At 48.0% G+C, this 19,745-nt stretch overlaps 1 protein-coding gene and 1 long non-coding RNA gene across 2 annotated transcripts; one reads left to right on the forward strand and one right to left on the reverse strand.

Moving 5' to 3' along the window:
• Positions 1-5,517: 5,517 nt before the first annotated feature.
• LOC105480650 (uncharacterized) lies at positions 5,518-19,465 on the reverse strand. The gene is made up of 3 exons (XR_011613905.1): positions 19,285-19,465; positions 10,701-10,838; positions 5,518-5,624 (listed from the first exon to the last, which is right to left on the reverse strand). It is a non-coding gene; the product is annotated as an uncharacterized lncRNA (long non-coding RNA).
• Positions 9,962-13,517, forward strand: LOC105480649 (immunoglobulin iota chain). Its single transcript, XM_011739728.2, has 3 exons — positions 9,962-10,116; positions 12,671-12,861; positions 12,948-13,517. Exons 1-3 carry the CDS (start codon positions 10,061-10,063, stop codon positions 13,337-13,339), a joined length of 639 nt encoding a protein of 212 aa, XP_011738030.2. The 5' UTR covers positions 9,962-10,060; the 3' UTR covers positions 13,340-13,517.
• Positions 19,466-19,745: the final 280 nt, after the last annotated feature.

The following is a 19,745-nucleotide window of genomic DNA, read 5'->3' on the forward strand; positions in this document are numbered from 1 at the left end:
AAAGGATTTTTTGAGGGGGTCAGGGAGTGGTCTAGAAAACAAAAGGATGGGGGTACTTCCTAACCATCACTGCGTCCTGAGAGGACAGGGCTCAGGTAAAGTTCAACCTTGTCATAAGGTTGCCTACTGGAGGACAGAATAGATGGGTGCACTGCTAGAGTTTCACTGCCTTGAGACAAAAAGTGCCCCCAGAACTCAGCGTACTGAATCAGATGTTCTCAGCTATAAAACCAGGGATGCAGTTTAAGGCCTGGCTTGTGCTGAGCTGAGAAAAAGTGGAGAATGGTCTCAAGGGAGTTGCTTTCCCATCCTTTTACCTCCGAAGCACAGAACTGAGCAGTTACAGTCTGATAGTCTGCCCCAAGACTGCTTCTCCTAAGAGGCAGAAGTTGAAGACTGGTCCTATGTGTTTAGTAGGGTGGGCAATGACTGTTTTTTCTGGTGCTTTCTACCCAAAGGCTCATCCACTCTACATCCCCTCAGCCAGCTGGAGATGACAGGGTTTGATGTCTGATCTTTATCCATTTCTTTGCCCTATATAAGAGCCTGCTGTAGAGGAAATAAGTTTAGCCATTTCAAATGCAAAAGAGCATGCAGGATTAAAGATGCCACCAGAAGCAAATACATTAGAAAAGAGGAACACACAACTTAAAATTAGCGTAAATAAGCATATTAACAAGGGTAAAGGGTGCTTTAAAATAAAATGAGAAAATAAGAGAATTAAGCAGAAATATGCATACAGAATAGCTGAATCAATAAAAAATACTGCTGTGGGGAAAATGGATACAGCAAGGAACAAATGAGGGCATTTGAAGAAGACGTTGAATAAACGAGTTGGAAACCAGGGTGACAAACTATCCCCAGTCTGCCTGAGACTGCGGGGTTTTGAAGACATGGGACTGTCAATGCTAAAACCAGGAGAGGCCCGGGCAAACCAGGACAGCTGGTCACTTTTTGAATAGACATAAAAAATATAGGCCGGGCGCGGTGGCTCAAGCCTGTAATCCCAGCACTTTGGGAGGCCGAGACGGGCGGATCACAAGGTCAGGAGATCGAGACCATCCTGGCTAACACGGCGAAACCCCGTCTCTACTGAAAACACAAAAAATTAGCCGGGCGAGGTGGCGGCGCCTGTGGTCCCAGCTACTCGGGAGGCTGAGGCAGGAGAATGGCGGGAACCCGGGAGGCGGAGCTTGCAGTGAGCTGAGATCTGGCCACTGCACTCCAGCCTGGGCGACAGAGCGAGACTCCGTCTCAAAAAAAAAAAAAAAATAAAAATAAATAAATAAATAAAAGCAAAACTAAGAGCAATGGAGGAAAAGAAGTGCAAACATTCAGATAATTGTGATCCCAGAAGGACAGGAAAATGAAAGAGAGAAGAAGAAATACTTGAAGAAATCATAGAGATACCTTTTGCAGATTACAAAGAAAAAGCGAGGCTTCTGGTTTCTGGTCTGAAATGTAAGAAGCTTGGAAGTCATCACTCCATTCTAACAAGTAGTAAGCTGAACAAACTGAAAAATCAGCTCTTCTCAGATTCGCAAGAGAAGTGAGGCCACAGGACAAACTGCTTCTCCCCAAACTGAAGATACAGAGAATCACAATTTACCAGAGCAGAAATCCATGAGCAGGAACCTCCACGGGAATCAGTGCTGGGCAGAGAAACCTGAATTGTAGTTGCTGAATTACTGGAGGCTCGGTGTAGATATATCTGAGAGAGAACTCCAGGGGGACCCAGTTATTGGGTGGGCCTCACTTTTCTTTTACTTCCTGGAGCTCTGCCAGTTCTCACAGTAAGTATCAGAGAGAAATCTCAGGCTCTGGTAGAGAGGGGAAGAATGATTTTGAAACATTCCAGATAATTCTGTTAAGTGGTTTCATTTAACAGAATTATTATTATTATTTTGTAGAGACAGGGGTTTGCCATGTTTGCCAGGCTGGTCTTGAATTCCTGATCTCAAGCAGTCCTCCTGCCTCAGCCTCCCAAAGTGTTAGGATTACAGGTATGAGCCACTGCACCTGGCCAATTCTGTTCTTCACAAGATCTTCATTCAGGAGAGACTACAGTAAGTCCTCAATGTCATCACTAGGTTCTTGGAAACCGCAACCTTAAGCAAAATGACATACATATATCCTTGAATAATGTCCATGTGTTCAGTGTCATTTCCTTATAATGGTGATGAGGAAAAAAAGTTGGTTTTGCTTAAAGTCATAGTCAATAGTTTCCAAGAACCTATTGATGTTAAGTGAGGACTTACTGTATTTAACCAGAACCTAACCTGTTAGGGTTTTATGAGAGCCTAATGACCTGGAAGAAGAGAAAACCTCAGCTCCAGTCAGCTGTAGCCATCCTTTCCCACCAACCCGGGGGAAGAACTGAGAAGCACCTGCGAAGTTCACAGTCCAGAGGCACAAGCTCACTAAAAGATCAAGACCTAGTCATGGAAATATTGACTGCTTTCCTCCCCTCACACCTTACCATATTACTAAAAGCCTATTTGTTGCCATTATTTTTATCCCATACATCATGTTGGGCTATCAAGAAAAAATTACAGGCTGGATGCGGTGGTTCACACCTGTAAATCCCAGCACTTGGGAGGCCGAGGTGGGTGGATCACTGAGGCCAGAGGTTCAAGATCAGCCTGGCTAACATGGCGAAACCCGTCTCTACTAAAAAGAGAAAAAATGGCCGGGCACGGTGGCTCAAGCCTGTAATCCCAGCACTTTGGGAGGCCGAGACGGGCGGATCACGAAGTCAGGAGATCGAGACCATCCTGGCTAACACGGTGAAACCCCGTCTCTACTACAAAATACAAAAAAACTAGCCGGGCGAGGTGGCGGGCGCCTGTAGTCCCAGCTACTTGGGAGGCTGAGGCAGGAGAATGGCGTGAACCCGGGAGGCGGAGCTTGCAGTGAGCCAAGATTGCGCCACTGCCCTCCAGCCTGGGTGACTGAGTGAGACTCTGTCTCAAAAAAAAAAAAAAAAAAAAAAAGAGAAAAAATTAACTGGGCATGATGGTGTGTGTCTGTAATCCCAGCTACTCATGAGGCTGAGGTAGGAGAATAGCTTGAACTCAGGATACAGAGGTTGCAGTGAACTGAGATTGTGCCACTGCACTGCAGCCTGGGTAACAGAGTTTGACTGTGCCTCAAAAAAACAAAACAAAACAAACAAAACCCCCAAAATATGTAAGAACTCATACAACTCAACAGCAAAAACAAAACAATTAAAAAATGGATAGGCTGGGAGCAGTGGCTCACACCTGTAATCCCAGCACTTTGGGAGGCTGAGGCAGGTGGATCACGGGTCAGGAGTTCGAGACCAGCCTGGTCAACATGGTGAAACCCCGTCCCTACTAAAAATACAAAAATTAGCTGGGCATGGTGGCAGGTGCCTGTAGTTCCAACTATTCGGGAGGCTAAGGCAGGAGAATTGCTTGAACCTGGGAGGCGGAGGTTGCAGTGAGCCAAGATCATGCCATTGCGCTGCAGCTGGGGCAACAAGAGCAAAACTCCATCTCAAAAAAAAAAAAAAAAAAAAAAAAAGTATAAAGGACCTAAATACACATTTTTCAAAAGAAGACATATAAATAGTTCACAGATACATGAAAATATGCTCAACATCACTAATCATCAGAGAAATGCAAATTAAAGCCACAACGAAGTATCACCTCATACCTGTTAGGATGGCTATTATAAAAAAGTCAAAAGAAAACAAGCGTTGGTGAGAACATGCAGAAAAGGGAACCCTTGTACATTATTACTGGGAATATAAATTAGCATAGCTTTTACGAAAAAACAGTATGAGGGCTCCTCAAAAAATTAAAAGTAGAACTACCATATGATCCAGCAATCCTATTTTTGGGTACATGTCCACAGGAATAAAATCACTGTGAAGAAGAGGTATCTTCACTCCCATGTTCACTGCAGTGCAATTTACCGCAGTATTGTTTACAATAGCCAAGAAATGGAAACAATCTAAGTGTTCATTGACAGACGAATGGATAAAGAACATGTGGTACATATATACGATGGAATATTATTCAGCCCTAAAAAAAGGACAAAAATTTGGACCCAAAGACAAAGGGATGAGAAGCATGTGAAGATGGAGGCAAAGGTTGGAGTTACATTGCCACAAGCCAAGGAATGTCTGCAGAGCCCCAAAGGGTGTAATAGGCAAGGAAAGATCCTTTGCTAGAGATTTCAGAGGATGTATGGTTCTGCTAACACTGAATTTCACACTTCTAGCCTCTAGGACTTTGAGAACAAATTTTGGTTTTAAGCCACCCAGTTGGGTACTTCTCTATGGCATCACTAGGACATGAATACACTACCCAAAGTGACTTACAGATTCAATGCAATCCTTATTAAAATCCCCATAGTGTGGCTGGGCATGGTGGCTCACGCCGATAATCCCAGTATTTTGGGAAGCTGAGGAAGGTGATCACCTTAGGTCAGGAGTTTGAGACCGGTCTGGCTAACATGGCAAAACCTAGTCTCTACCAAAAATGCAAAAATTAGCTGGCAGTGGTGGTGTGCACCTGTAATCCCAACTACTTGGGAGGCTGAAGCAGGAGAATTGCTTGAACCCTGGAGGCAGAGACTACAGTGAGCCAAGATTGGGCCATGGCATTCCAGCCTGGGCAACAGAGCGAGACTTCATCTTATTAAAAAAAAAATCTCCATAGTGTTAGGCAAAAGATGGAAAAACTCATCCTAAAATTCATGTGTAATTTCAAGGGATCCTAAATGGCTGGAACAATCTTGAAAAAGAACAAAAGTTGGGGGAATCCAATTTCCCAGTTTCAAAACTTACTGCAGACTGGGTACAGCGGCCCATGCCTGTAATCGCAGCACTTTGGGAAGTCGAGGTGGGAGGACTGCTTGAGTCCAAGCACTTGAGACAGCCTAGGCAATAAAACGAGACCATCTCTACCAACCCCCGCCCCCACCACCAAAACAAAAAACAATTGGGAGGCTGAGGCAGGAGGATCACTTGAGCTCAGGAGGAGGAGGCTGCAGTGAGTCACAGTCATGCCACTGCACTCCAGCCTGGGTGACAGAGCAAGACCCTGTCCCCCCAAAATTAAAAAACTTACTTTGAAGCTGTAGTAATCATAAAAGTGCAGTACTGGTTAAGGTAAACACATAGACCAATGGAATAGAATGCAGAGCCCAGAAATAAACTCTCGCATCTATGGTCATTTGATTTTCAAGAAGGGTGCCAAGCCCATTCAATGGGGGAAAGAACAGTCTCTTCAACAAAGAAACTGTTGGGAAAACAGGATATACACATATAAAAAAATGACGTTGGACTCTTTCTATCGTATACAAAAATTAACTAAAAATGGATTGAAGACCTAAATATAAAGGTGAAAAGTACAAAACTTTTAGAAGAAAACATACAGACAAATCTTCATGACTTTGAATTTGGCAATGATTTTTTTTTAAATTTTTAAATTTTATTAAAAAAATAGAGACATGTCTCGGTATGTTACCCGAGCTGGTCTTGAACTCCTGGGATCAAGCAATCCTCTGCTCTCGGCCTCCCAAAGTGCTAGGATTACAGGCATGAACCACCATGCCTGGTCTGGCAATGTTTTTTTAAACTGATACCCAAGGCACTGCAACACAAGAAAAGATAAATAAGTTGGATTTCATCAAAATTTAAAACTTTTATGCATCAGCAGACACTATCTAGAATGTGAAAAGACAACCCACAGAATGGGAATATGTTTGCAAATCATAAACCTGATAAGGGCTTAACATCCAGAATATATAAAAGAATTCCTATGACTCAACAACAAAAAGAGAAACACCCAATTATAATATGGGCAAAGGAACTGAATAGACATTTCTCCGAAGAAAATATACAAATGGTAAATGAACACATGAAAAGATGCTCAACAACATTAGTCATTGGGAAAATGTAAATTAAAACCACGGGAGATAGCAATTCACACCTACCAGACTATAGTCAAAACAAAATGGAAATAAGAAGTACTGATGAGGATGTAGAGAAAGGATAACGCTTGTACATTGCTGGTGGGATTGTTAAATGGTGCGGACCCTGTGGTAAACAGTTTGGTGGTTTCTCAAAAGGTTAAACAGAATTACCATATAACCCAGCAGTTTTGCTCCTATGTATATGACAAAGAATTTGAAATAGGGACTCAGACAGATACTTGTATGCTGATGTTCACCACTGTACTCCCCAGAGCCAAACAGTGGAAACAATCCAAGTTCCCATCAACAGATGAATGGATAAACAAGATATGGTACTTACATACCTAGAAGGGAATGAGGTTTGGATACATCTGCAACATGGATGAGTGTTGAAAACATTATGCTAAGTGAAGTCAGCCACAGAAGGCCATTGTATTAGCTTCCCAGGGCTGCCATAAAAAAGTACCACTGGCCGGGCGTGGTGGCTCACGCCTGTAATCCCAGCACTTTGGGAGGCCGAGGTGGGCGGATCACAAGGTCAGGAGATAGAGACCATGGTGAAACCCCGTCTCTACTAAAAATAGAAAAAATTAGCCGGGCGCAGGGGCGGGCGCCTGTAGTCCCAGCTACTCGGGAGGCTGAGGCAGGAGAATGGCGGGAACCCGGGAGGCGGAGCTTGCAGTGAGCCGAGATTGCGCCACTGCACTCCAGCCTGGGCGACAGAGCGAGACTCCGTCTCAAAAAAACAAACAAACAAACAAAAAAAAAGTACCACTAAGGGGTTCACTTGAAACAATACAAATGTATTGTTTCACAGTTTTGCTGTCCGGAAGTCTGAGATGAAGGTTTCAGCAGGGCCAGGCGCTCTCTGCAGGCATTAGGAAAGAAAGGATCTGGTCCAGGTCTCTCTCCTAGCTCCTGGTAGCCTCAGGTGTTCCTTGTTTCTACCTGTGACTTTTCCCAGTCAAACATTTCCCTCTGTGAGTGTGTATCTCTATGTCCAAATTTCCCCCAGTCATAATGAATTAGGGCCTACCTTAATGACTTCATCTTAATTTTTTTTTTATTTTTTAGAAGGAGTCTCGCACTGCCGCCCGGACTGGAGTGCAGTGGTGTGATCTCGGCTCACTGCAACCTCCACCTCCCATGTTCAAGCAAGTCTCCTGCCTCAGCCTCCCAAGTAGCTGGGATTACAGGTGCCCACCACCACGCCCAGCTAAATTTTTGTATTTTTAGTAGAGATGGGGTTTCAACATGTTGGCCAGGCTGGTCTTGAACTCTTGGCCTGAAGTCATGCACCCGCCTTGGCCTCCCAAAGTGCTGGGATTACAGGTATGAGCCACTGCACCCAGCACGGCCTCTTTTATAACACTAATCCCATTCATGGGGTTCTGCCCTCATGACGTAACCACCTCCTAAAGACCCCATGTCTGAGCACCATCACACTGGTGGTTAGGATTTCAGCTTATGAATTTCAGGAGGACACCAACATCCAGTTCATAACAGGATAGTGTTGTCATCCACAATTTTCTTTTTTTTTTTTAAGGGACAGTGTCTCGAACTCTGGTCTCAAGTGATCCTGCTGAGTCAGCCTCCCAAAGCTCTGGGGTTACAGGCATGCATTACCACAGTCAGCCACATCCATATTCTTAATCTCCACCATGGCCTCATGAGCCTCGTCCCCAGTCAGTGGGCTGGGGCCTCAACACAGGTAATACGCATATTAGCTGAGGCTCATGAATGCAACTGACTTGTGTAAGAATTTCCAGCTGGCCCCGCAGAGTAAGAGGCTGAAGAGCGGGAAGCAATGCTAGTGTGGCCACTGCTACAGCTCTTGGGCAATATTGACTATCCCCAACCTGTATGTGTGCCCAGGTGCTGGGTGAGCATTTCACTCCACACGAGAGGCATCATTCACTCATTCATTCGTTCATGCCGTTATACTATAGTGAATAGTAAACTCTTGAGTAATATGGGGTTTAGGGGAGCCAGTCCCCTGTTTGGTGGACAATCTGCCTGGCTGTATATAACTTTTGACTCCCCCAAAACTTAACTACTAATAGCCTGCTGTTGATTTGAAGCCTTACTGATGATACCAGCAATTAACACATATTTTGAATGTTAAACATATTATGTACTGTATGCATTTTTTTTTACTTTGAGATGGAGTCTCACTCTGTGGCCCAGGCTGGAGTGCAGTGGCACCATCTCTGCTCACTGCAACCTCCCAGGTTTAAGTGATTCTCCTGCCTCAGCCTCCCAAGTAGCTAGGATTACAGGCGTGTGCCACCACGCCAGCTAATTTTTGTATTTTTAGTAGAGATGGGGTTTTGCTATGTTGTCCTGGGTGATCTTGAACTCCTTACCTAGGTGATCTGCCTGCCTCGGCTTTCTAAAGTGCTGGGATTACAGGCGTGAGCCACTGTGCCCTGCCTGTACTGTATTCTTATAATAAAGTAAGCTAGGGAAAAGAAAATGTTATTAAGATAATCTTAAGGGAGATAAAATCTATTTACTATTCATTAGGTAGAAATGGATGGATTATCCTACTGGAGGAGGAGGAAGAGGAGGGGGTTGATTTTACAGTCTCAGGGGTGAAAGAGGCATAAGAAAATCTGTGTATAAAAAAAAGTTCACATTCTTGTTGTTGAGGGTTAGTGGTATACAGGGGACACTAGGTAAGTTAAAGGTTGGACACTAGGTAAGTTAAACGGTGGCTGACACCTGTAATCCCAGCACCGTGGGAGGCTGAGGTGGGAGGATCGCTTGAGGCCAGGAGTTTGAGACCAGTCTGGTCAATATGGTGAAATCCTGTCTCTACTAAAAATACAAAAATTAGCTAGGCATGGTGGCATGTGCCTGTAATCCCAGCTACTTGGGAGGCTGAGGCACAAGAATCACTTGAACCTGGAAGGCAGAGGTTGTAGTGAGCTGAAATGGTGCCACTTCACTCCAGCCTGGGTGACAGAGTGAGACTGTCTCAAACAAACAAACAAACCAACCAAAAAGATTAGCTAAAGGTTGAACTTTCAGTGATGAATTTAACAGAAACAATCTCACAGAGATTGTGGACAGAAGAAACAAGCACAGGTGCAGTTAAAACCTGTGATAAACGCCCTGGCAAAAACAAGTATTAGGCCAGGTGTGATGGCTTACGTCTGTAATCCCAACACTTTGGGAGGCCGAGGCAGGAGGATTGCTTGAGGCCAGGGGGTTCAAGGCTGCAGTGAGCTATGATTACACCACTGCACTCCTGCCTGGGCGGCAGAGACTCTGCTAACAAAAAAAAAAAAAAGAGAAAAAGAAAAAGAAAAAAAAAAGCTGGGCATGGTGGCTCACACCTGTAATCCCAGCACTTTGGGAGGCCGAGGTGGGTGGATCACGAGGTCAGGAGATCAAGACCATCCTGGCTAACACAGTGAAACCCCGTCTGTACTAAAAATACAAAAAAAAAAAAAAAAAAAAAAAATAGCTGGGCGTGGTGGTGGGCGCCTGTAGTTCCAGCTACTCGGGAGGCTGAAGCAGGAGAATGGCATGAACCCGGGAGGCAGAGCTTGCCATGAGCTGAGACTGTGCCACTGTACTCCAGCCTGGGTGACAGAGCAAGACTCCATCTCAAAAAAAAAAAAAAAAAAAAAAAAAAAAAAAGAGCACCTGGATGAAGGAGGTTAGTTCTGAGGGACTAGGATTCATCCTGGCATTGGGACCATGGGCAAAGGTCCTGTGGTGACAAGGAGCCTGGTGCCAGCCTGGCTTAGCACCATGTGAGAGCAGAGGGGTGGAAAGGCACTAGGTAAGCATGCCTTCAGATGAGAAATGAGGGAGATGGGGACTGGGGGACCCTGACATGAAGGAGGAGGAAAGGAGATAGGGAGAATGGGTGACCAGAGGGACCACTGAACCACCGAGGGCGGAGGCTTGCTAAGATCAGAGCCATGTGCAGGAGAATGAGCTGCAGTCTTGGACAGACCTCCCAGCGCAGCTGGTCCAGCCATCACTGACCATAACCACATGCATGATTGCAGGTGGAACCGGAAGAAACAACCAGGCAACCCACAGAACTGGGGAACGAATCAAGTCTTGTTTTAAACGACTACATTATGGGTAGTCTGCCATGAAGCAGTGGATCACTGAAACAGAGTCTAAAATATCTATTAGGCCGGGCGTGTGGTGAGTAGCTCACACCTGTAATCCCAGCATTTTAGGAAGCTGAGACAGGAGGATCCCTTGAACGAGGAATCTGAGACCAGTCTTGGCAACATGGCAAGACCCTGTCTCCGCAAAAAATAAAGAAAGAATTAGCTGGACATGGTGGCACATGCTTGTAGTCCCAGCTACTTTGGAGGCTGGGACAGGAGAATTGTTTGAGCCCAGGAATTGGAGGCTGCAGTGAGCTGTGATTGCACCACTGCACTCCAGCCTGGGCAACAGAGTGAAACCTTGTCTCTAAAAAAAAAAGGTCTACCAACCAGGCAGGAGCACTGAATGCCTCCTGTCTCCCCTGAGACCCTTGTAGACCTTGAGGTCTGTCACAGAGTTCACCAACCTTCTCTTGGTCTAGAATTATCTATAAATAGTTGAGTGTAGCCGGAGAGGACCGAGTACACGGTGTTCTTCAACCCCACCAAACTGCTGTGCCCTGCAGATGATCCTTGAGCCCAGGTGTTGGTGCACTGAGGACAAGGCTGAGGGGACAGAGGCGGGAACAGCTGCCCAGGGCCAGGAGAAGGCAGACTTCAGAGTGCGTGACCTACCTCTAACTCTATATGCTCCAGGGGTCTGAGACCATCTCCAGCAAGGTCTGGAAGGTCCAACCATTCCGCAGCACACACAGTCACCACTGGATACAATCCTTCCCTGTGAGTGGTGCCAGGGTCCTGGGGCAGTGAAGTCTGTGAAACAAAGTTGGGACCAGAATGTCTCTACTGTTGAGGGCTAGGTTTATTTTCTCTCTAAATATAACTGTAAGTACAAAGTAGAAACACCTATCTTCAATCTTAAAAGGATCAAAAAGCTCTGACAGTGTCAGTGGTAGGGCTGGCTCAGGGGCTGCAGTAGTGCTGGTGCACAGGTACGACCTTCTCCTGCCCTGATTCCCAAGGACTGGTGCTCTGGGACGGGTCTGGGAGGCGTATTTCTCTTTCACAAATACATGCACGACACGTGCAGGAGCTACTGGATGAGGGAAGAAATGAATGAATGAGTGAACAAAGCTTCCTTTCTCCTCTCCAGAAATCAGCATTCACCTGTTAGTTCCCCACTGCACACCAGCCTGTACAGAGGAGGGAGGGGCAACAAGTCATAGATGTGGTTGCAGCCGTGACTGGACAGAGTGGTCAAGACATCCTGTGTCTGCAGAGGCCCTCCCCAGCCCTTACCTGGGCAGTGGAGTTGTTGGCCAGAGGGGCAGTGGGAAGAAGGGTGGGGCTCCCAGAGTCGGCCCAGCTGGCTGAAACTGGTGCAGTCTGCACCTCACCAGGCAGAGAGTGGATGTGAGGCAGCTTGACACCGAGCAGGGGGCTCATCTGAGCCTCAGGGGTGGATGCTCTATCAAGTGTTTGCGAGTAAACAGTCCCAGTGCACATCCAGCTGCTCAGTGCCACCTCGCGCACCCAGGGCCACTTCAGCCCTGATCACAGGCCCGCACAGGTTCCAGGGAGGGGACACTTCAGCTTTGTGTGGGAGGATGAGCATGTGGGATCAGAGACTTTAAGTCCAAATTTCCCCTTAAATTTTTTTTTTTTTTTTTAAATCTTGCAGGTAGTATGCAAACATACGTTTAATTAATTTATTATTTTTATTCTCATTTATTTTTTCGAGGCAGTGTCTCCCTCTGTTGGCCAGGCTGGAGGGCAGTGATGAGATCTTGGCTTGCTGTAGCCTCAACCTCCCAGGCTCAAGTGATCCTCCCACCTCAGCCTCCCAAGTAGTTGGGACTGCAGGTGCCTGGCCACCATGCCCAGCTAATTTTTATTTATTTATTTATTTTTTGTAGAAATGGTGTTTTGCCATGTTGCTCAGGTTGGACTCAAACTCCTGAGCTCAAGTGATCCTCCCACGTTGGCCTCCCAAAGTGCTGGGATTATAGGTGTGAGACACTGCATCCGGCTCCCAAATTTCCCCTTTTTATAAGGACACCAGTTGTACTGACCAGGACCCCACTTCTGTGACCTCATTTAACCTTCATTAGCTCCTTAAAGGCCCCATCTCCAAATACAGGCACACTGGGGGTTAGGGCTTCAACCTATGGATTTGGGGGATGCAATTCAATCCATCACAGTGCCAAACTGCACCTGCTCGGTGAGCCCGAACTGGGGTGGGGAAGACGCCAGGGCCCTGGTGCTTCTTTCCCTAGCCTGAGTCACTTTGCTTGGTTCTGGGAGGGAGAGGAGCGTGGGCTGAACGCAGTGCTGGAGTGTGGAAGGGGCAGTGCATCCCAACCTGCTCTGGGCCCCCAGTGTCTTCTGCTGTTCAAAGCAGGTGTTTTCACCCCGCGAGGATGTGTCCTCCTTTTCTGGCTCACCAAGCATTTAAGTGTGGACAGAAAGTTTATTTCTCTGGGGCTTAGCTTCTTCAGGGGGAAGTTGAGGTCACACCCCTTGAGGGACCTTAACCCAAAGGCCTCCAGGGTACTGGCCCCCAGAGTCTCCAGCAGGTGCATCCTCTCTGAATGCTTCCACATGGCAAGATCAGAGCCACAAATGCTGCCCCCACGCTGTTCCAGTAACCGAAGAAAGTCTAGGATGGTATTGGCCAGAACGAGGTGTGCCACGGCCCCACCTCTCAGAGCAGGGAGGAGGATACTGCGCCAGCCCTTGGGGACCCCAGGCACCGTGGCCACAGAAGTCAGAGCTCTGCGGGTCTGCACCATGTCCTGGGCTCCTGTCCTGCTCATGCTGCTTGTCTACTGCACAGGTGAGGGAACCCCCAGAGCCCAAAGACCCCTGCCCCTTCCTTCACCCAGTCCTGCCCCCACGGCCCGCATGCTTCTGTGTCACCAGGTTGTGGTCCTCAGCCGGTGCTGCATCAGCCGCCGGCCATGTCCTCAACCCTTGGAACCACAATCCGCCTCACCTGCACCCTGAGGAACGACCATGACATCAGTGTGTACAGCGTCTACTGGTACCAGCAGAGGCCGGGCCACCCTCCGAGGTTCCTGCTGAGATACTTCTCACAGTCAGACAAGAGCCAGGGCCCCCAGGTACCCCCTCGCTTCTCCGGATCCAAAGATGTGGCCGGGAACAAGGGGTATTTGAACATCGCTGAGCTACAGCCCGAGGACGAGGCTATGTATTACTGTGCTATGGGGGCCCGCAGCTTCGAGAAGAAGGAGAGGGAGAGGAAGTGGGAGGAAGAAATGGAACCCACTGCAGCCGGGACACCTGTCCCTTGAACTGAAGACAGAAGGGGCATGCATCCCCTTGGAGAGGCTGGCGTGGAAGAGGGTGGAGCCATGGCCTGAAGCGCTGAGGAGGCTGAGCCACTCAGCATCTCCTGGTCCTGCAGTGTTGCTGTAAATCCCCACTGGAGACTGCATTAGGGAATTAAAGCTGCTTGTGACTTTTTGCTGAGTTTGGTCTGACTGTTGTGCGATCTTGTAGTACCAGCCTCGGGCAAAGGCCCAGGGCCCCAGGAGACTGGCAGATCACAATCTGCTCAGCCGAGGCATTGTGGTGAGTGCTCACCTGAGTCCCTACTTTTGTGGGCCATGGGAAGCAAGGGGTTGATTAAAACACCCTAGAGGGGCATCCCTGCCAAGGACAGGACCCTCTGGTGTCATCTGATTCTGCCCAGGGGTTACAGAGTAAACAAGCTTAGAAAGCACCTGGCCTGGGCCTCCGGGGAGAACAGGAGCCAGGTGATAGGCCTAGAGCAGGTTCTCCACCTTGGTCCTATTGATGTTTTGGGCTGGTCAGTTCTTGGCTCTGGGGCTGTCCTGTGGATTGTCGAATGGTGAGTGGCATCTGTGGCCTCTACCCACCAGATGCCCCTTCCCAGTTGTGACAAACAAAAATGTCTCCAGACATTGCCAAATGTCCCCAGGTGGTAAACTCACACTGATTGTGAACCACTGGTCTAGATGAGCAAGTAAATGCATTGACTTATTTGCACAAGAGAGTGGCAGGTGTCGGCAAACATGTTCTTTTCTTTCTTTTTTTAGAGACAAAGTCTTGCTCTGTGGTCCAGGCTGGAGTGCAGTGGTGCAATCACAGCTCACTGCAGCTTCGAACTCCCAGGTTCAAGTGATTCTCCTGTCTCAGCCTCCTGAGCAGCTGAGACTACAGGTGTGCATCACCAGGCTTAGCTATTTATTTAGTTTTATTTTTGGAGAGAAGAATGTCTCACTATGTTGCTCAAGCTGATCTCAAACTCCTGAGCTCAAGTGATCCCCCTGCTTGGGCCTCCCACAGCGCTGGGATTAGAGGTGTGAGCCACTGCACCCAGCCCATTTTCTATAAAGAGCCAGATGGTAAATATTTTTGGCTTTGCGGGCTACGTGATCTCTGTCACAACTGCTCAATTCTGTCCTTGTAGCAAGAAAGCAGCCATAGATAATATGTGAACAAAGAGGCATGGCCGTGTTCTTATTAAGCTGTATTTACAGAAACAGATGGGGCTGCACTGGGCTGGGTATGGCACTCAGGCCGTAGTTTGCTGAGCCTTGCTCAGGAGCACTCCAATTCCTGCCTCCAGGTTTTAAGCAAGCCACACTTGGTGGGATAATCAGAGTCCCCCCTCAAATTATCCTGCCTGTGACCCCAGGCAGGAGCCTCTGGACCCCTGGAGATACCTAGAGGCATGAAGGACATGGTCTCACTGAGACTGTGTTGGACTGGCTGGGTGAAGCAGCAGTGGGGAGCTCCCCGCAGCCCTGGCCCACAGCAGGGCCCCCTGAGCCTGTGGGTGGTGGGTCTGAGTATGCCTTGCAGAGAGGGACTCCTACGTTGGGTGTCCACACAACCTGTAGACATGCCTCACCCTCAGAGAGGTGCCGGCAAACCATCTCCCTTGTAACCCCAGCTTGGCTGAGCACATCCTTTCACCACAGCTAAGAAGATCCTGAGGCATCTCCCCAGAGAGGTAGGCACAGGCCAGTATCAGCCAATATCAGCCTTCCATGTGTGGTCACGAGTCCCTCTCTTGTTAACCAGGGGTCTCCTGCACTCTGGGAGGCCAAGGCGGGTGGATCACCTGAGGTCAGGAGTTCGAGACCAGCTTGACCCACATGGTGAAATCTCATCTCTACTAAAAATACAAAAATTAGCTGGGTGTGATGGCACATGCCTGTAATCCCAGCTACTTGGGAGGTTGAGGCAGGAGCATCGCTTGAACCCAGGAGGCAGAGGCTGCCGTGAGCCGAGATCGCGCCACTGCACTCCAGCCTGGGTGACAGAGCGAGATTCCATCTCCAAAAAAAAAAAAAAAAAAAGAAAAGAAAAGAAAAGAAAAGAAACAACAAAGAAACAGTGATCTCAGCTTATGCTATGCTCTATGCATTGGGTTCTTCGTGCATCAGGCTTTTACCCCTGGGCCAGGCCCACATTTTAAAACATTATTATTTATTTGTTTATTATTTTATTTTAGAGATAGGATCTTGCTATGCTGCCCAGGCTCGACTGCTATGGCTGTTCACAGGTTCAATCATGATGCTCTACAGCCTTGAACTCCTGGGCTCCAGCGATCCTCCTGTCTCAGCCTGCTAAGTGGCTGAACTACACGTGTGAGTCACTGCACCTGGCCATGGCCCACAGTTTTAAAGGCCAGCTAGATGGTTCCAGAGGAACTCTGTCTTCTGCTTGTAACCCATCCCCCTCTAGCTTTCATCCTTCATGATTCTGGGATTCCATGCTATGACAAGAAATCTAGAAAGCCAGGAGCTGAGTTGGACTCCAGTATCATCCTCATGCCTCCGCCCCATTAGCTCAATGGAAAATGAGACCTGGAACTCAGGCTTGAGGCCAGACTGAGCGTGAGTCTTAGCTCTGGAGAAGTCACTTAAAATCTAAGCCAACATTTCCAACGTTGTATGTAAAGGGGATAATCATAGAACTGATTAACTTATATAAAAAGTTTTTATCCAACTGGGCGTGGTGGCTCACTTCTGTAATCCTAGCACTTTGGGAGGCCGAGGCGGGCAGATCGCCTAAGGACAGGAGTTTGAGACCATCCTGGGTAACATGGTGAAACCCTGTCTCTACTAAAAATACAAAAATTACCTGGGCATGGTGGTGGGTGCCTCTAATCCCAGCTACTTGGGAGGCTAACACAGAAGAATTGCTTGAACCTGGGAGGCGGAGGTTGTAGTGAACTGAAATTGCACCACAGCACTCCAGCCTGGGCGACAGAGTGAGACTCTCTCTCAAAAACAAACAAACAAACAAAAAGTTTTTATCCATCACGACTGTTCAACAAAATAATAGTATCATGATTTCCCCATCAGTCACCTGCCTGGCCTTCCCTCTTGTCAAATCCTTTCCTTTAGTCTGAGTCATTTCTCGCCTTGACCATTATTTGGTCTCCTTCCCATCCATCGTCCTGCTGCATGCAGCCTGTACCCACCACTCCTCATCTTTTTGCTCCTAGATCCGACCTTGCCTGCATTCCTCCTCTCTAACCCTTTATTGTCTCCCACACTCTAAGAAACACATGCAAGCCACATCTGTAATTTCCAATTTTCCAGTGGCTACATAATTTTTAAAGGGTAAAAACAAATAGGTGAAATGATTTTTAATGTTATATTTTATTGAACACAATATATCCCCAATATTACCAATTCAACCTATAATCAATATAAAAATTAGTTACTAGATAGTTGAAACTTGTTTTTCTTTTGTATCCACTTTCGAAAATCTGGTATGTATTTTATACCCACATCTTGGATAATTTGGACCAGCCAAGGGGTCAAGAGCTACATATGGCTTGTGAAGAGACCACTTGGGTTGAGGGGATGCAATTCAGCCTCCTTCCCATGACACAGCCTTTGAAGCCTGGCTCAGGCTTGGTCCCAAGTCCCATTTCTTGTGCACCCTCTCTCCCTATTTCTGCCATGTTAAGCCAACTGCAATTGACCAAAATCGAGTCTCTTGATTGCTTCTAAACCTTTGCCCAGGCTGTTTACTGCCAGGACTTCCTGTCCCTTTGTGGTGGCCTCCAGCTGGCTGCACTGACTCGGGGTTCCACAACTGTTTCAAATCTCACTCCTTGGGCAAGCCTTCCCTGACCTCTTCATGCAGTTATTAACTTCCTCCATGTGCAAACAGCATGTTTTCCTAACTATATTTAGCATCTACTGCACAGTTCTAAATTTATTTAGTAAAGCTCCCTCCCATACTAATCTGCAGATTCTCAGTGGGCAGGATCTACTCAATCCATTGATGTGCCTGATAGACACTTGGCAATTAGAGTTGAACGAACGAATGAATGAATGTGTAACTGAATGAATTCTCGGGTTCCAAGGACCCTGCCATTGTGGGATCCCATTAGGTGGCTGGGGTCACCACCTTAGAGAATTGTGATTCCCTAAGAAGGCAGAACCAGCTCAGGCCTTCTCTCTATCACATTAGTGACTGGCCACATTTCCTCTCCTTTCCCTTTTTCTCTCTCCCCCACACCATTCCTGCATGACAGTGATGAGAAAATCCACCTGGTCAACCGAACTACAACTTTCAGCCTCATCCCTATCCCTCCCTCGCCTTCTGACCAGGGCCACAGTCACCCCATGGGTTCTTCGCCTCGAGCGTCTCTCACTCCCTTCCTCCTCCATATCTCTGAGACCAGCCTCCAGTCCCCCTGGCCTGCTCTGCCGCCTTCTGGCTCTTTGTTGAACCCAAGACCAGGGATGTCCTTCTAAAGAGTCAGTTCCTTCCATCCAGCCTCCTTTTCATAATCTCTATCGACCCCAGGTAAGGAACCAACCCAATCCCTCACCCTGACACATAAGGACATCTGCAGTCAGGATGCAAATGATCTTACCCAACTTTCCACTCCGACTTCATGTGCTCAAGTCCACTCTTAGTGGTATATTCTGCCATCCCTCACCAAGCCATTTAAAGTGCCTGATTGTCATTCCAAATTCCCTTTCTCTCCTTGGACTATGATATGTTTTCTTTGTCCCCCAGCAGGACTCCACTCTCCACTCACACACCCAGTTACAGTTACAGTTACAGTTGCCTCCTTCCCTGGCCCCTGCGGAAGGAGCTGCCCAGGCCTTTGCTCTCAAGAGCCTTCTGCATTCCCCACTGCCTGCAGCCTCCTTACATTGGACGGTCATCATATTTCCCATGGGTCAAATGTAGAAGTCCTCCGCGGAAAGGCTGTTTATTAATATTAGTTACTTTGGGGCTGGGCGCAGTGGCTTATGCCTGTCATCCCAGCACTTTGGGAGGCTGAGCCAGGTGGATCACTTGAGGCCAGAAGTTTGGGACCAGCCTGGTCAACATGGTGAGACCCCGTTTCTACTAAAAATACAAAAATTAGCCGGACGAGGTATGTACACCTGTAATCCCAGCTACTTGGGAAGCTGAAGCATGAGAATCACTTGAACCTGGGAGGTGGAGGTTGCAGTGAGCCGAGATCATACCACGGCACTCCAGCTGGGGTGACAGAGGGAGACCTTGTCTTAAAAAAAAAAAAAAATCAGTTACCCTGGGACAGAGCAGGGGTGTGGCCATGGATGCTGTGGACCGACAGCGACCAGCCTCTCAGGTGACTCCACTCACATGATTCCCACTGAGAGACTGCAGTGTGGCCAGTGAGCAGACAGACCCACTGTGGGTCTGTCTCAGGGTCTGTGCAGGGGGCACCCACAGCTGTGCCACCCCCAAAACTCCCCAGGGCTGGGGCAGTAGAGCCTGTATTTGCTGCTGGGGACTCACTGTCAGATCTACTCTTCTGGGGAATATCAGGTGCTCACAGTACAAGTTCCCCCAGGGCTAGACTTGTCAGAACCTCTAGCAGGGGTGACTACAAAAGGTCCAGAGAGAAGAGGGGAGGCATCTTAGATCCAGAGAAGCAGCTGGGGATCCTGGAGCCCTGGTTGCTTCTTTGAGTCTGACTTAAAGCTCATGAGGTATCTCCTGGCCTGTTCTGGTATCAACGTTATCACATAGTCACCAACACTGAGGTCACTACTCAGGGTGTGGGAGAGTCTGGTACATGCTTCCAGGGATGCAGAGAAGGAGGCCTGCTGAGTCAGCACAGGCTGGGAGAGGGAACCTGCCGACACAGACACTCGTGGGTGCTGGGGCAGAGACCAAGATTATGTGTCTTAATGGTCAGAACCACAGGAGCTAACACAAGCTAAGGAGGTAACCCTGGACACCTGAAGCCTGTACTCACCTGTGCAGTGAGAGTGGAGCGCGATGGGGAGAGGGGTCCAGGCCATGGTAAACACTGCCTCCTGAGGACGCAAAGGGCTGGTGGTCCTGGCTTCTTTTATCTTCTCCATTGTCCTGTAAAGGAAGAGTTGTTCACACAAATTTGTTTTGCCTACTACTGATCTCTGCCCCGCCCTGAGAATTGATTGAGATCTGACTTTGGTCTGAGGTGTGAGACCCAGAGTTGGCCCCCTGGGAGAGACCAGGTAAGAATCAGCTGCTGGTACCTTCCACAGACTGGTGAGCAGGAGCCTTTGCTTAGCCTGGGAGGACACAGCTGCAGCCTGAAGAGGAGGCTAATATTGTAAGATAAGGCATGATGTCACTATGCTTACACAGTGCTCTAGACCCAAGGGGAAGAGACAGAAGCCTCCCCTCTTCTCTCTGGATCTTTTCTAGTCACCCCTGCTAGAGGCTCTGACA

The sequence above is a fragment of the Macaca nemestrina genome, chromosome 15 (assembly GCF_043159975.1).
Source record: "Macaca nemestrina isolate mMacNem1 chromosome 15, mMacNem.hap1, whole genome shotgun sequence".
NCBI classification, from domain to species: Eukaryota; Metazoa; Chordata; class Mammalia; order Primates; family Cercopithecidae; genus Macaca; species Macaca nemestrina.

What these genes read in the sequence shown, in the direction of transcription:
- LOC105480649 (XM_011739728.2), top strand. Translation starts at nt 10,061, where the DNA reads ATGAAGCAGTGGATCACTGAAACAGAGTCTAAAATATCTATTAGGCCG. An exon ending in TCTATTAGGCCGGGCGTGTG is followed by an intron (nt 10,117 to 12,670) that starts GTGAGTAGCTCA and finishes ACGCTGTTCCAG; the next exon opens with TAACCGAAGAAAGTCTAGGA. An exon ending in GCTGCTTGTCTACTGCACAG is followed by an intron (nt 12,862 to 12,947) that starts GTGAGGGAACCC and finishes CTGTGTCACCAG; the next exon opens with GTTGTGGTCCTCAGCCGGTG.